We start from the raw sequence: 14851 nt of genomic DNA, 5'->3' as shown, positions 1-14851 counted from the left end.
TAAATCTAATATTGAATTTTAAACTTTTTTTTTTTTTTCTCAATAAGCCAATTTGGTTGTTGGTTGTTATCAATGAAATTACTGGGAACAACATTTGATCTTTTAACAAATCCACCTTGCACAATTTTGCCCTTTTTTTTTTTTTTTTTTTATTCAAAATTTGGTGTGGGGTAATTTTTAATGTTTTACTTCTCTGATTATGAAACTTCCTTTTCTTATGTGCACAATTTTTCCCTTTTTTTTTTTTTTTAATTAATCTAAAATCTTAGATGTGTGGTCAATTTGTGACTTTAAAAATCAGTGTGTGTCCTCAGTGTGGCAATTTTTTATAAATTCCATTTTTGAAGGGAACGCATATTTCCAAGTTGGAAAAAAAAATTAAAATAACGAGCATCTTATCACTTAAAAGGACAACTTAAGGATCCTTTATACTTTATATTACTAGAGAAAAGGAACTGTTACATGCCTTGAGCTATTCAAAAGCCTTTTCCATAGCATGAAAAGCTAATGCAGAAAAATTGCTATTTAAGTTTGACTTTTGGATCCTGAAAATGTTGCATCTGGAAGAGTACTTTAAAAAAGAGACTATACATTTTGCCCCTTTTCCTGCTTTGGGATTTCCTTGAGCATCTAAGTTTTTGCCTCTGAATTTGTCTGTGATGCTTTTCCCCAGGAAAACATTTGCTTCTTGGTTGAGCAGTTGAGTCCTATGCTAACACAGCCATCCTTTTTCTTAGAGTCTCAGTTTAACTCTGCCACTTCAAGTCCCATGTTTTTACAGTATAGACAGAACTTCTGTCTTAGTGTGTCCACGTGTAGGAGAGCAAAATAAATTACTCTGTCACTGGATTTTAAGCTTCAGGTGAACATTTCTAAGGCGCTTAAAGAAATCTTTGATGAAACACTTTATATGTTGTAATTAAGTGTGAATATTACTTGTAACATTTGTGCTGTTTTTCCTGAAGTTGAACGAAGAAGAAGATTTAATATTAATGATCGTATAAAAGAACTAGGCACTTTGATACCCAAGTCAAATGACCCGTAAGTATAATGTGCCCAAGGAGACTGTGGGAGGGAAGTGTTAAAAGAAAAAAAAAAAAATCTTAGGGGAGAAAAAGAATTTACCAAAAAAAACTGCCCAAGGACCAAAAAAAGCAAAAAATCCTGAGTTTTCTTTTATGATCTTGGCACTCCGTGGCTGTAGAAATGCTTGAAGATTCCATTATATTTTTTTGAAGATTGTTTTGGGGTTTATTTTTTCCTTTTTGGAACTTGCTTAAGTTTATATTAATTTGATGATTTTTGTCACAAAGTAGTCACAGTACTGTTGTGCAGCAGCTCAGCATCTTGCAGGACCCTGTGCTTTGGCAGGGCTGGGGTTGATGCTAGGAATGACTGCCTTACCAGAGGCAGAGTTGTCAGGATGTGAAACCTTGGTCTAGTCTTGCTGCTTAGCTGGCTGCCTGGCTGCTTGTCTTGCTAAATGATTCTTTGAATTTATTAGATGTCATAGTTCAGCAAGACAGAACCAATCCCTCTTTCTGGGAAAATGGAGGGCAGTTCCTCTGGGAAGCCATCATATTCCCCTTCCCTCCAAGAAAAAAGAAAAATAAAGAGCATAGCTGTGTATCTGTTCAATGATAATTTGCCAGTGTTTGTGGTAGCTTCCCAGTAGTTCTTTTAGGTAATTTTACTATTACTAACTTTTCTTAACTTTACCCAACACTGATTCAATAGCAAGGAACCCCCTTTGCTCTGGAGCTTGAAAGTCTCACTTAAATCTGAATCAATGCCCCATGATGCTTTTGGGGAAAGTTTCCGTTATCTTAAGGCAGTTGCTCACAGAGCAACTCATAGCTACTGTTCAGAGAGGCTCTTTAGCTTCCTCTAAGGCAGGCAAGGCAGTTTTGCACATTATCAACCTACGGGACAGGTGGATCTTTGGTCTGGTCTATACTAAACTTCTTTTTTTATTTCAACAAAATGAGGTGATATGGGGGAGAAGACGATGCAGGCAGCCTCTGTCTCTAAAGCGGGTGGGGAAGGGATAATGTGGGAGAAGCAGTATGGGAGCCGCGTACCCCCTGACTAAAGAACCATCACCCCTAGGCTGCAATGTGGCATTTGCATTTTAGCCAGAGTTTAAGTTTAAAGCACCTGAATATTGCTGTATCGGGCTGCTGTCTTCGTACCGTAACACAGCTGTGATACAGTGCCACCAGGAGGACCACTGCTTGCTGCTTCTTGGGAGCTAAAGGGCCTCAGGTCTTTCACCCCCAGAAGAGCCAGGTCATACATGGTCCTTTTCATTCCCCAGCTGAAATCAGGCATCACCCAGACAGCAAGCCCTACGACAGTTGAGAAGAGTCTTGTGGTCACCCCCAGAAGAGCCAGGTCATATATGGTCCTTTTCATTCCCCAGCTGAAATCAGGCATCGCCCAGACAGCAAGCCCTACGACGGTTGAGAAGAGTCTTGTGGGGGTTTTTTTTGTTGTTGTTGTCTTGCAGCCTTGCCATAAGGCAATGAAAGGAGCCCCTGGTCTTCAGTCGCTCTGCACAGTGCTGGTCCCAAACTGTGCAGAAGGCAGGGGGTTGGCCTCAGGGGGGCTGCGGGGAGCCTGGATGGCCAGAGGGCAGCCCCTGGGCTCTGTGCCCTTCGGCCAGGCCGGGGCTGGCTGCAGTCTGCTGTGCAATAGCTGCACTCTGGCCCCCTCTAGTGCATTTCAGATACCTTCTGTATTCATAAACTGGGAATAAATATTAGCCAGGTGTTGTGTATATATGAGGTGTAATCATAGCTGCTGATGTGAAGGTAATGACTATAAAATAAAGCCTCCCCGAGAGCCTTAACTCTTCCTTTTTTATTAATTTCAAAGGGATATGCGCTGGAATAAGGGGACTATTCTAAAAGCATCAGTGGACTACATCCGTAAGCTGCAGAGAGAACAGCAACGCACGAAGGAGCTTGAGAACAGGCAGAAGAAGTTGGAACACGCCAACAGGCACCTGCTGCTCAGAATACAGGTTTGCTCATAAATAAGCTGCAAATGCTCTTGATGATGTTGCAGTGTGTGACTGCAAATAATGGTAACTGAAGCTTGTTTGTAGGAACGTGGGTTAGAAGGAACCACCATTTTGATAAATGGTGACCAATGCTGAGATGTCTGCAGAGATTTTTCCAGAAAAAAAACAGGATATGTTAGTTTAAAAAACAAACAAACAAACAAAATTCTAACGCTTTAGTAAAGCACTTAGGGCAGGTCTATTTTTGTTCTACTATGGCCAACATAAGTTGCAAACCATACTATAAGAGAGATTTAGATGGTAATTTTTTTGGGGGGGTGCCAGACCTAACAAATTGGGACTTCATATATGATTTGCTGATAGTGATCAAATTCAGTTCAATTGTTTGGGAGTATGTTCACTTTAGTTGTCTTGTTTGTGGAGTTTTTTTGACCTCTAGCGGTAATGCTTGTTTTCTTTTCTTCTGAAGCAGTTTCAGACAAATGGCAATAAATGAAATCTTTTTGTTTTGCTTGTGGGTTTTCTGAATTGTGTGGGGACCAATGTAGGCCCTCTCTGTCAGAGAAGCTCTGCAGATGGCAGTCTTCTACATCTGATCGCTTATTTCTTCTCTCAATTAGCCTCTCCCTGATGCTCTGCAGGAATCTGTCATCTGCTTTCTGGTGGAGGGTAAACACTGCTTGCAGGACAAAATGAGCAGGGAGGGCAGTGTTGGTGACAGACACTGCAGCACCATATCTTGAGTTCCCCGTAGGTACCTTGGGGACTGGCAGCTGTATTTAATGTTGATGCTGCCCTGGCTTGTCTGAGAGCAGTTGCAGAGAAGCACACCTAATGCAAGTGCTTCAAGAGTTTTTGCAGCAAGACAGCCAAGACCTATGGATGTTGAGCTGCTTTTTTTTGTCCGAGGAGCTACAGTTGGTTGTCTTCCTTGTTCCTTGAAGTCTGTAGGACTATAAAATGGTTCTCCTCAACACTGAAAAGCAGTAGATGGCATGAATATGTTTTCTCCATGGATTGTTGCCTTGTTAGATTCACCCAGGTTCCCAATAGTCTGTATTACACAGAGATTTAGGGGTGAGAACTCCATTTCTCTAATTAATTCCTTTGCCTTCACCTCAAGCTGGATGGGAAACCTTAGCCTTGCAGCCTGCACAGCTTTTGTTGTCAACTCGCTTCTCCAGGTGGGCAAAGATAGCTGGATATCCACCCCTCTCCATAAAAGGGTAATTAAAGAAGTATATTTGGAATTGGGTGTAAGAACACATAACACAGACACAGTGGTGTCCCAGATGTTCTCACGTTGCTACTCACCTGCAGTGCGAACAGCTGAATTCTGCATGCAGGCTGCAGTGTGCCAGGCTGGCTGCTGTGTGAAGACACCCCTGAACCGCAGCGCGGCTGATCCACAAAGTAGATAATGAAGCTAGAAATACCTGAGAGTCAGGTGTGGAAGTAAACAGCTTTAAAATAGAACAGGCTGGGTTGAACTTCAGCGCAGTTTTTGTACTTTGAGCAATCTGATTGCTAGAGTGAGATGATAAAGATGCACAACCCTTCTGCAGAGCAACATCAAGCAGTGGTATTTCAAAGCTAAGTCAAATCACTTTTTAAGCATCTTTCATCTTCCTTGGCATTATCCATCTGCTCTGGCTCCTTCAATCAAAGTAACATAAAAACCAGACCCTTGAATAATGGGCAATACATCTGTCAGCAAATAACCTAAAGTCTGTATTTTCCCTTTTTGCGTTGATTCTGATTAAGCACAGAATAAGGACCTCCTGATTTTGGCACGAAGTCAAATCACTTTTTAAGCATCTTTCATCTTCCTTGGCATTATCCATCTGCTCTGGCTCCTTCAATCAAAGTAACATAAAAACCAGACCCTTGAATAATGGGCAATACATCTGTCAGCAAATAACCTAAAGTCTGTATTTTCCCTTTTTGCGTTGATTCTGATTAAGCACAGAATAAGGAGCTCCTGATTTTGGCACATTAGCTGATGGAAGAAGTGCTTCCTTCCTCCACCTTCTCCATTGATCTTGCAGTGTGCCATTACAAGCTTGTTGTCTTAGGTGAAAATGGAAAAAAGGCTATTAATCAACCTCAGTGATAGGAACATCCAGAAACAGTACAATCACAACAGTGATTGTGATTGCCTAATATAATGCATAAGTAGAAGCAAAATATCTGTCTTACTGCTGCATTTAAAAAAGGGCATTTAAGCGAATACTTCTATTTTCTGTCTTCCGTCAAGTGCATCTATATGATTAAATGTGAAGGTGGGGTTTAAACTTTTCATGAAGATTCGAAGAATCCTGGCTGTGTGTGAAGTCTAAAGCCTTCCTATGACTTGCTTATAATTTTTCAGTGCAGGAAGAGTGTTGCTCAGTTTTGGCTGACCTCTTTACTTGCAGCTCCACCAGACTTGTAGAATGAGAAATGTCCCTTCCCGTGTCTGAGCAGGAAATGACAAGCATCATATAGACATACTATGCCTTCACATACGACTTTTTAAGAAGTACTAAGCATGCTTCTGCTATTTCTTCCCTCCCCCCCCCCAACTTTTAAATGCTTTCCTCAGCTGACCTGATGCCAAACTTGCCTACTATGGCACTGGTCTGAGAAGAGACCCGAGGGGAAACGTGTCTGTTCTACAGGGCGCTGGGTTTTGGCTCTGGTGTAGATTCTGCGGGGAAGTGTGAAGGACCTGTGTGGGGTTGGTGTTCACCCACCTCTACAAGAGAGTAATGTTCAGGTGAAAATCTGCAGGGCAGAAGTGTACAAGGTGCAAGGACTTGTCGCTACTGGAAAGGGAGGAAAAGGTTTGTGTGCAACAGAAGGAAACTGTAAGTCGCAGTACACAGGGGCGTGAGATGACAGATTTTGCTTTCAGATTTTTTTTTTTAATTTGTCCCTTATCCTCCTTCACAGGAACTTGAGATGCAAGCTCGGGCACATGGACTGTCCCTTGTTCCATCTACAGGCCTTTGCTCCCCTGATATGGTCAACAGGGTCATCAAACAAGAGCCTGTGCTAGACAACTGCAACCAAGACATCATGCCGCACCACACAGACCTGTCTTGCACTACCACCCTCGATCTCACTGATGGTACCATCACCTTCAGTGACAACCTCGGAAATGTGACTGAACCAACTGGCACTTACAGTGTTCCTGCAAAAATGGGATCCAAACTGGAAGATATCTTGATGGACGATACCCTCTCCCCTGTCGGAGTAACTGACCCACTACTTTCCTCTGTGTCTCCTGGAGCATCGAAGACAAGTAGCAGGCGGAGCAGCGTGAGCATGGAGGACACCGATCATGCTTGTTAGCATATACTTGGCACACCTTTCATAAACTGCTTTGGTTCTTGATCAGTAGATTAAATAATTTACCTTTTGTAGAATTTTTTGATTTTTTTTTTTGTGCTTCATCAGTAGCCCAGTGTGTGCCCGTGTGTGTATATATTATATATATAGGATTTTTTTTAGAATTTTTGTGAAGAAACTTGTATATTCTATTTTGAAACTACCAATGCCTCCAAAATATTGTACAGCATATGTACAGTATCTGTGAACTGGATTCGCCAAGAACTTTGAACTGGTCAAATCTACTCAAAGCAATAGAATTACAAATGAAGAGTCTGTTTCTACTGGGGGGGAGGGGGGAATCGTAGAATTGTAAATGCAACCTATTTACTTGGAAACACAATGTAAAGTTAAAGAATGTAAAGAAACAAAAAAAAAGTCCAATTTGTAATTGTATTAATTGAATAGTGCAGCCTTAAAGATACAGTGTCCCTCAAACGTTGGTCTTTACATGATAAGTGTTTAGGGGAAAATACCCACCCTACTCCACTCAGAATACAAACAAACAAAAAAAAGTGTTAAGACATCCTGATTGTGTTGATTGTGATATAAAATGCTGTTGCTGAAAATTGCAGGGAGATGCGAGTCTCTTTCTCAGAGTGCCATTTCACTTTACTCTGAGCTGATTTGGGTTTTCCTTTTGATCGTGGTTCGAGTTTTTTCTCTTAAATTTTTATTTTGTTTTGTAACATGCATTGATGGCTTGCCAACAGTAAACCAAGCAGGAGCACTGTAAGTTGGTATACACTCTTTGGACACAAAAAAAAATTGATACGTTTTATCAGCTGGGCACATTATGTTGTACATATCTAATTGGCTTTATTTTTTTTAAATTGCATTGTACAGTTTATTTTGATTTGCATGGATTCCTTAGTTATCCTCAACTTTTTGTTTTAAATATATTTGTATTTCATTTGTAAGATTTTTGCCTCTTAATATTGCAACAATTTTTTGACATTTTTAAAACTCATTGGAAGTTTTCTGCGTTCTTTGTAAACACTTGAAAGGAAGCTTTTATGCAGGGTTCTGTGTTTTAAGAGAGATTTTGAGAATATTTTGTATATTACAGTCTCACTTTGAAAATGTTTTTAAACACATTTAAGGTAGAGTACAAATTTAGATTAGGTAATAAAACAACTCTGTAGAGAAACTGAACTTACATATTTATTTTTAGTGATACAGAAAAAAAGTAGTAATATGCTTGGAAACATAACTATGTAGTTAATATACCCGTTATAGTAATTTGTGTTTTATTTCAGCACAGGGGCTGACATAAGAAAAAAAAACAAACAAAAAAAGAGTAAATTACTGTATCTGCAAATAACTGTTACTTGATAACAATGTTATTAATTTTTAACATGCAACAATGTTGTAAAAGTAGTTCGGTGCATTATCTACTCAAGTGTAGTCCTATGCAATAACGGTAGTTATACTTGTATTATATCAAGCCTAGGTGTTTTACAGAGGTGACGTGGTGTTATGAGCTAGACGGATGGATTGGATTTCTCAATAGCAGCCTACAGCTGACTCGCAAGCGGCAGGCAAGTGTATCTCGTTCAGAATGAAGTGCCTTAAACTCTAGTTGTAGTCTTCCTCGACTAGCACTGACTGAAGTGTGGCATAGGAGAGAGCTTTAGGGTGATGTTTTATAGGACGTTGAAGTGTAGCATGGTGCCTACGTATAGAAAACAAGAGCTTCCCGTTCTCCTTTGTGCTACACTGGAAATTACATAGGATAAGTGAAACGGTTAGTGACTTGAGTGCCAGTTTGGCAAGCTTTATAAGGAAACCTTGGTCGCAGCAGTTAGTGTTCAGAAATCAAATGTGAATTGGGTAGCGATGGGACAGCTGGGAACGTCAGGAGTTCCCGTAGCCTGTGGCGTGGCTCGTTGAGCTTTCACCCAAACGTTTCCCCGTGGAAGGGTTCTTGAAGTGTCCCCTGCCTGGCACCGCTCCTCCTGGCGCTGATGGCGAGGGGCGCGGGGCTCGGTGGGGATGCAGCTTGCTGTTACGGTACTCTGGGGTCTATGTTCGCATCGCTCTTTCTGTGGCTGTTGCTGGCTGCATCCGGCCGTCGCCGTTTCTGCTTGAGCAGCGAGCTATGTGTTAGTATCGATGCAACCACCAGGTTGTGGCTTCTTTTTTTTTTTTTCTCTTTTATTTTTTGAAGGAGGAGCTGGAGTTTAGATTATAATGATGCCTCTCCCCCTGACCCCAGACAGCTTTTGGGAATGTGTCTTTCCTAAGGTAGTGAAGCTCTGGCCCAGGGCAGGACCCGGGAGTCTGCATGATGCACTGCAGCCATCGTAGTCCTCAGGCAGGGAAATTCCCTGCAAAGCAGCTGCGCCGTAGTTAGCTCCGAGTCGAGTATGCGGGTACAGGCTTCTGGTGCTGCCGTTTGGTAATGGTAAAGAAAATCAGGGCTGTAAAATGCTTGTAGCTGTAATACAGGGTTGCGTTACCCTTCCCCATTAAAATGGGACAGCTCTGCAGCATTGTACAAAATCAGGGTGTGCACGCTTGAGTGTAGTAACTGAAAACCACTGGATATATTGAATAAGGCTTTTGGTTTGATGTCCATGCTGGGCATTCAGAAATTTAAGTCTAGACTGTGGTATATAAATATTTTTCAAGCTTACATGAAACACTGGTACTCGCTGACAGCCATGACTTCTGATTTTTTGGCTACACGCTGTGTGGATATGAGTTAGGATTCAAGGAAAACAGTTATATCAAGAGCTGGATTTCTTGATAAAAGTCGCTGTGGCCCCAGCAGCTGTGTTGTGTGTTCCCTGTATGTTGTGTTGCTCTGGGGTAACATATGACTCGGCTGTGCCCTGCTCACTCTTCACCCCGTGTTTCCTTAGGCTACAGCCCTCCTCTGAGTTTGCCCACCCTTTGAGTGGAAGCACGTTGACGCTGCAGTGGGGACATCTCTAGGAGACACGGACCTCCAGGCAGGTGCTAACTGGGGATGTCTTTGCCTGTTTGCGCATGGTGGAACGTGTGGCTGTGACGTTTTACAGGGGATCAATGGCAGAGGACGGAGACGGCCGTTAAGGGCAGGGTTTGGCATGAACTAGGTGGAGTGAGATGGACATAAGTTGTTGCCCAGTCTGATGACGGTGTCTTGTGTGACACTGGGCCGGCGGTGGCTTCCCTGAGCGGGTGGACGGGATACCTACCAATTCTCACTTTGCCAAAGCCATGCAACAAGCAGGAACATGCAGAGTACCATGAAGTTCTTCCTTACTGCTTTTGGCCTGTAAAGCAATATTTAACTCTTACAACCTGTAAAAGCAAAGAGAAGGTACATAAGGAGAGCACAAAGCACAAAATAATGCACTTACATTTATGTTGTTTGACATAAAATGCACTGGGGGGGAAGCTGATGTTGATAATAGTATAAATACCTATATTTCTTGAAAAAAGTGACATTAATTACTGCCTCTTGCTATGATGCTTGGTACTGTAATGTTGATATTCATCTGCTGTTGACTGCAGCAATAATTTGTGTATGGTCCATAGCACTGTAAATTATGGATCAATATTAATGTATCCAATGAAATAATTTGAACTGTTGTTCTTGATAGATGGATTAAAGCATTTGGTTTTTCACATACGTCTGTGTAAGTCACTCGTTCTCCGTGTAAGTGAATCTTGTTTTTCTGTGCACTTGAAGAGCCAGCAGTGCTCCTGTGTTTGTGACTTGGCGGTGGATGTGTCCGTGTTCCTGACCTGCTGTCAGTCAGCGACCCTGGTTGCACCAGAGCTGTCCGGTTGTGTTTGTATTGCCGTAGCACGGGCGGGATGGAGCCCATGGATCAGGCCCCACTTGGGCTTTGCAAATACACACCAAAGCAGATAGACCCAAAGCTTACGGTTCCGCGTAAGGAACAAAACAGGCGGACATGGAAAAATGCCTCTCTCCCCTCCCGTGGGCTCTTGCCTTTTGCCTGCCTCCCTCCCTTCTCAAAGGAGCGTCTGCCAAAACCACCCCCGGCTGCGTTGCCCTTCGCCTCCCACCAGCTGCCCTGTGTCAGGCGTGGGCTCGGTGAGGCCTCGGGGTACCTACACCTCTTCACCATGCTGTCACTCCTGCGGGGTCACCTACCCCCAGCAGTCCTACGCAGAAGCACCTCCCCGCCTTCTCTGGCTGACCTGTGCACGGAGAGATCCTAGTCCTCGCTCTGCTCACCCCCTGGGTCACTTCTCTGAAACCTCCGCTCGCCTAATGTGCAAAGGGCTGCTCCTGGATTGTGCTGGGAGCTGCAGCTAGTGCTGGTTAGGAACCAGCTGTGGTCTTGTTTTGTCTTCCCATCTTCATTATTTTTCCCTGTCTCTGTTGCTTTCATCCCTTCTGGTCTTGTTCTTCGACAGGCTGTCGCTTACTGTGCTCACAGCGTGGAGTCCTCGCCATCTCTGTGGACGTTGCTGCAGCAGCAGTGGTGATTAATGCGTATTATCTCATGGGTTTTAAGCCCTGAATACAAACAGAAGTTTTTAATTTGGCCTGTCTTGAAAATCTGATACATATTAGGAGTAGAAAATACTTAATTCAGTTGCAATTAAAAATTACTAGCTGTCCTGCATCACTCAATTTAAAAACCAACCAAACAAAAAATGCTGGGCGAAGCTACCTAACTCTGCTAGGAATAGAGTAGAAAAGCCCTGCGCCCTCTTTGTAGAAGTCAGAGTTGGAGCTTGTAAGTGTTTCCAGCAGGCTTTGTAATGCTATTTCTTCAGAAATTCAGCACAGTATTAGAATGTGGCATTGTAGTGGCAAATAGGAAATTTATTTATCAGCAGCCTAGGATATGATTTCTAATTTAAGTTTGACTTTTAAAATGTATTTTGGCTTTCCTTTTGGTGGTCACTTGTGCCAGCGCTGTGTTTTGGAAGTGAATTTCTTGTCGGTGGGAGCAGCTCGGGGTTTCGGCTGGGTTGCGGAACCCAGGAGGAGCAGGAAGAAAACCCGTCGTGGGGGTAATGGCTGTAAGCAGTTGCCCGATGTGTGTCAGCAAAGAGGTGGTAGCAGGTCTGCTCAGAAGCCTTTTAGTGCCTTTGGACAAGCCTGAAAAATTCTGTGCAGGGTAAGAAAGTGGATGTTAAAAAATAAGGCTGCCAATGCCTGGTGGGGTCTGGTTTGCTGGAGAGCCCCGTGGCTGGGCTGCGGGATGCCGTGGGGCTCTGCTGCACGGTGCGGCGGCACAGCAGGACCCTGTTACCATGTCACCGCATCGCACTTTCCTTCCGAGGAGACACACTTGGGAGCTCGGCAGCTCCGGATGCCGGGAAGGAGATGGTGATTGTGCTGCCTCAGCAGGTTCGGCAGCCACTGCTCCTTTTGCTATCGCATCTGGGGGTAGTCCCGGCACTGGATGGTGGTCATATTCTCTGTTTCTCCAGCTCCTTTGAAACGCGCTTGCTTAAAATTGCAGGGGAATGACTTGAAAAAGTGTGCCTGACTTATTAAAACCAATAAGGTTTAATAGGATTCTAGCTTGTGGGTTAAATGCACATGCCCTGACCATCGCCATCGTCTTTGCCTATGATCCAAAGTGCACCCTTACTTAAAATGGCTCCATTTTTAACTAAGTTTTTGAGAGCAACTCTGTTAACGGGCGTGTGTCAAGGCCTCTGTCTCCACTGAGGCCAGAAGCTGCAGTTTCAGTGCAAATCTTCCTTTTTACAGCTTTCTTACCTGGATCGTAAAGGAGTGAGAAGACTTCTGTTGAATTCTGACAATGCTGAACATGGATGGATGCTCTCATTTGCGATTCCCTGGAGAGAAGGCAGCTCCCAGCCCCTCATGCTGCCACTCTTTTACCCCATCCTTGCGCTTGCCGGGGCTGGGGTCACCGGGGCTCTGATGGTATACGACCATATCATATATGCTCTATGGTCATAGAGGGAAACGATGGCTCCTGCGACAGACCTCTGTGTTAAATGCTGTTCAGGAGCTGTGCGAGGCAATGAGAAGGCTGCTACGGTCAGTAGGACGAGTCAGAGCATGCAAAGCATCTAAGTATTGAGTGCTCTTTTAATGTATTTATAAAAATCACCATGGGGTTGATGTGCACGGTTGCATATTGTGGATACTGTCTCAAAGGAGCTATGGGAGAAATCGTTAAATGTCCTGATGCATCTGCTGCCAGGGGAGCTGCACTGGGCATCTGGGGTGGCTGTAGGATACCATCAGAGGCTTTGGGAGCTGGGCACAGCCCGTCAGCAGTCGCCTTGCTGTAGCCATCGGTACGGCAGCCACGATTATTTGGGAGGGAGGGTAAGCGCCTGCCTCCAGCACAAGACCCGGCGTCTGAGCGTGGTGCTCGTCCCACGGGAGCAGGGCAGGGCCGGGTGCTGGCAGGGGTGTGCTGGTCCCCCGGGATGCGCTCTGGGCTCTGAGCAGGGCTCGGTAGATGGGGCACAGCGCTCTGGGGGCTCTGGCCTCGCTCAAATACTTTGCCTGCTCTCTCGCCGTTCAGCAGCGCCTCTCCAGAGCTCCCCGCTCCTGCTGGCTTTCCTCCTTGCCTTTGATGGCAGCAAGAGTTAAACATTAATTAAAAAAGCGGGGAACAGCACACTCTTCTGGGGCTGCATCCTTTCTCCCCGGCTGCGAAGCTTTAAAGACAGCAGGCTTCCCTCGGTGGGCTTAGACCCTGCTGCGGTGATGATTTTGGCTGCATCCCGGCACAGGCGGGGCGGAGGCGGCATCCCCCCGCGGCGCCGTGTTGGCTCCAGCCCGGCGCAGGCCAGCAAACTTGGCTCGCTCTAAGGAGAGTTATGATTTAATACTGTCATTTGCAAGTCGTTTTCTCTGAATGCAGCGTGTAATTTGTACCGGCGGTAACAGCTCCAGACAGACAAGCGCAGCACCGTTGAGCACATGTTGCGTTGTACGAGGAATAGGGCAGCTGCTCTTATGTTCAAGCGCTGTTTGTTCAGCCACTTTAAATACATTTAGTCAAAATGTCATCAAGACCTCTGGCCTGATTTTCATTTTACATTGGGTACATTTAACGCTGCTATTGACTGGACATGAGTAATAACTGCGTAGTTACTCCTTTATTAAAAATATCAGCACTCATAATCTTTCTCTTTTTTTCCCTACTGAAAAGCAGTTTCTAGAGCAGGTTGTTGCAAAAGAAATGACTTCAGAACATGCAAATAATAAAATAACTTCTTGTTCTCTGACCACTAAAGTAATTTTGTTCAAACCAACCCATGAAGAACTTGCGCTGCGGAGAACCCAGCTGGGTCCCATACAGCTTTCCACTTTTCTCTTTGGAGTAATATATCATTGAAGGTAATAAGAAAATAAGTAGAGATTTTAGGTCTAATGATAATAGTTCCATTTGGAAAAGCAGGAATTAAAGCTGAATAAATGGAAAAGAATTAAATTCATGCTAGACATGAAAAAAAAAAATGCACTGCAAACAATGAGGTGTATTTTAAAAAGTCGCTGTTTTATTAATAATACTTTCCACCTCCTTCCCTTGATCTTTCGATGACAAGCCTGGCAGAGGCACTCTATCAGACACTGAAGCAATTTAGCTGCTGTCATATGCCTTTCTTGATATACACATATTAGTCACACAGCCGTTTTATGTTCTTTAGCATATTTTAGTATATAATTAAAAATGTGGCTGTCTGCTACTAAGCAACCAAGCATGTCAGGGGTTGATTGTATTCTGTCACCCACGGCAGAAGGGAGAGTAAAAAATAATAATCATGTGTTCACTTTTCAGTCTTAATTGTGCTCCAGCTCCTTTGATATGTTGTTACACACACACACACACCGGCTCCTGAAGACGGAGGCAAAACCAACATGTGGGAACGGCTGGCAGGTGACCCGCAGCCACGGCACTGCCACCGATAGCACATCAGCCTTAGGTGTTGGGCTTTTAACGGGTATGTGGTTTCGTGACTCTTCTGGGGTCGGTTTGGCTGGACCCTGCTAAGCTGCTGCTTGGCTTTCCATGGGACTGGAGTGCTAAATGCCTTTGGGCCCGTGAAGGTCTCTCCCTGGACATTTAAAATAAGCAACTCAAGTTGATGTTTGGCTTGTACCTTTTCCACGTAGGTTGGACGGAGTAGGGCGCCTGCACTGAAGGACACTGACTGTTGGGCAGTTGATAATTCTGTGCTTCGTTCACTTCTAGATTATCTGATGTGAAAAATGGCCCATCCAGCCCCTGGAGAGGAGGAAGACTGGTCGCAAGTGTACCCAGGTGATCACCCTAAACTCTGGGAGAGGAGCACCAGGGCTACAGGGCTCCAGTCCTAGATAATCTCCGAGAGGTGGCCAGCACCAGATGGGGCAGAGACAACACGCACCTTCCCTTCCGGAGGCTCTCAGCACATTGTCCCTTGGCACTGCTGTCCTTGGGGCTCTCTCACGCTCCTAAAAAGTTCAGATCCTCATCTAGTCTTGTGTTGCACTGTCCCTTT

General features: G+C 44.3%; 1 protein-coding gene across 6 annotated transcripts in view; it reads left to right on the top strand.

The window, feature by feature from the left end:
- Positions 1 to 10019, top strand: part of MITF (melanogenesis associated transcription factor) — a 73617-nt gene extending 63598 nt beyond the window's left edge. For all 6 annotated transcript variants that reach the window (XM_009284368.2, XM_009284367.2, XM_009284366.2 and 3 more), the window contains 3 exons: positions 966 to 1041; positions 2878 to 3025; positions 5960 to 10019. In XM_009284368.2, coding sequence (XP_009282643.1) covers positions 966 to 1041; positions 2878 to 3025; positions 5960 to 6361 — 626 coding nt within the window. In that variant the 3' untranslated portion in view covers positions 6362 to 10019. The remainder of the gene's footprint in view (positions 1 to 965; positions 1042 to 2877; positions 3026 to 5959) is intronic.
- The last annotated feature ends 4832 nt before the right edge of the window (positions 10020 to 14851 follow it).

This window comes from Aptenodytes forsteri, unplaced genomic scaffold (assembly GCF_000699145.1).
Source record: "Aptenodytes forsteri isolate BGI_AS27 unplaced genomic scaffold, ASM69914v1 Scaffold53, whole genome shotgun sequence".
Classification (NCBI taxonomy): Eukaryota; Metazoa; Chordata; class Aves; order Sphenisciformes; family Spheniscidae; genus Aptenodytes; species Aptenodytes forsteri.
Note: the sequence above shows the minus strand (reverse complement) of the source record. Positions and strands in the feature narration are given on the sequence as shown.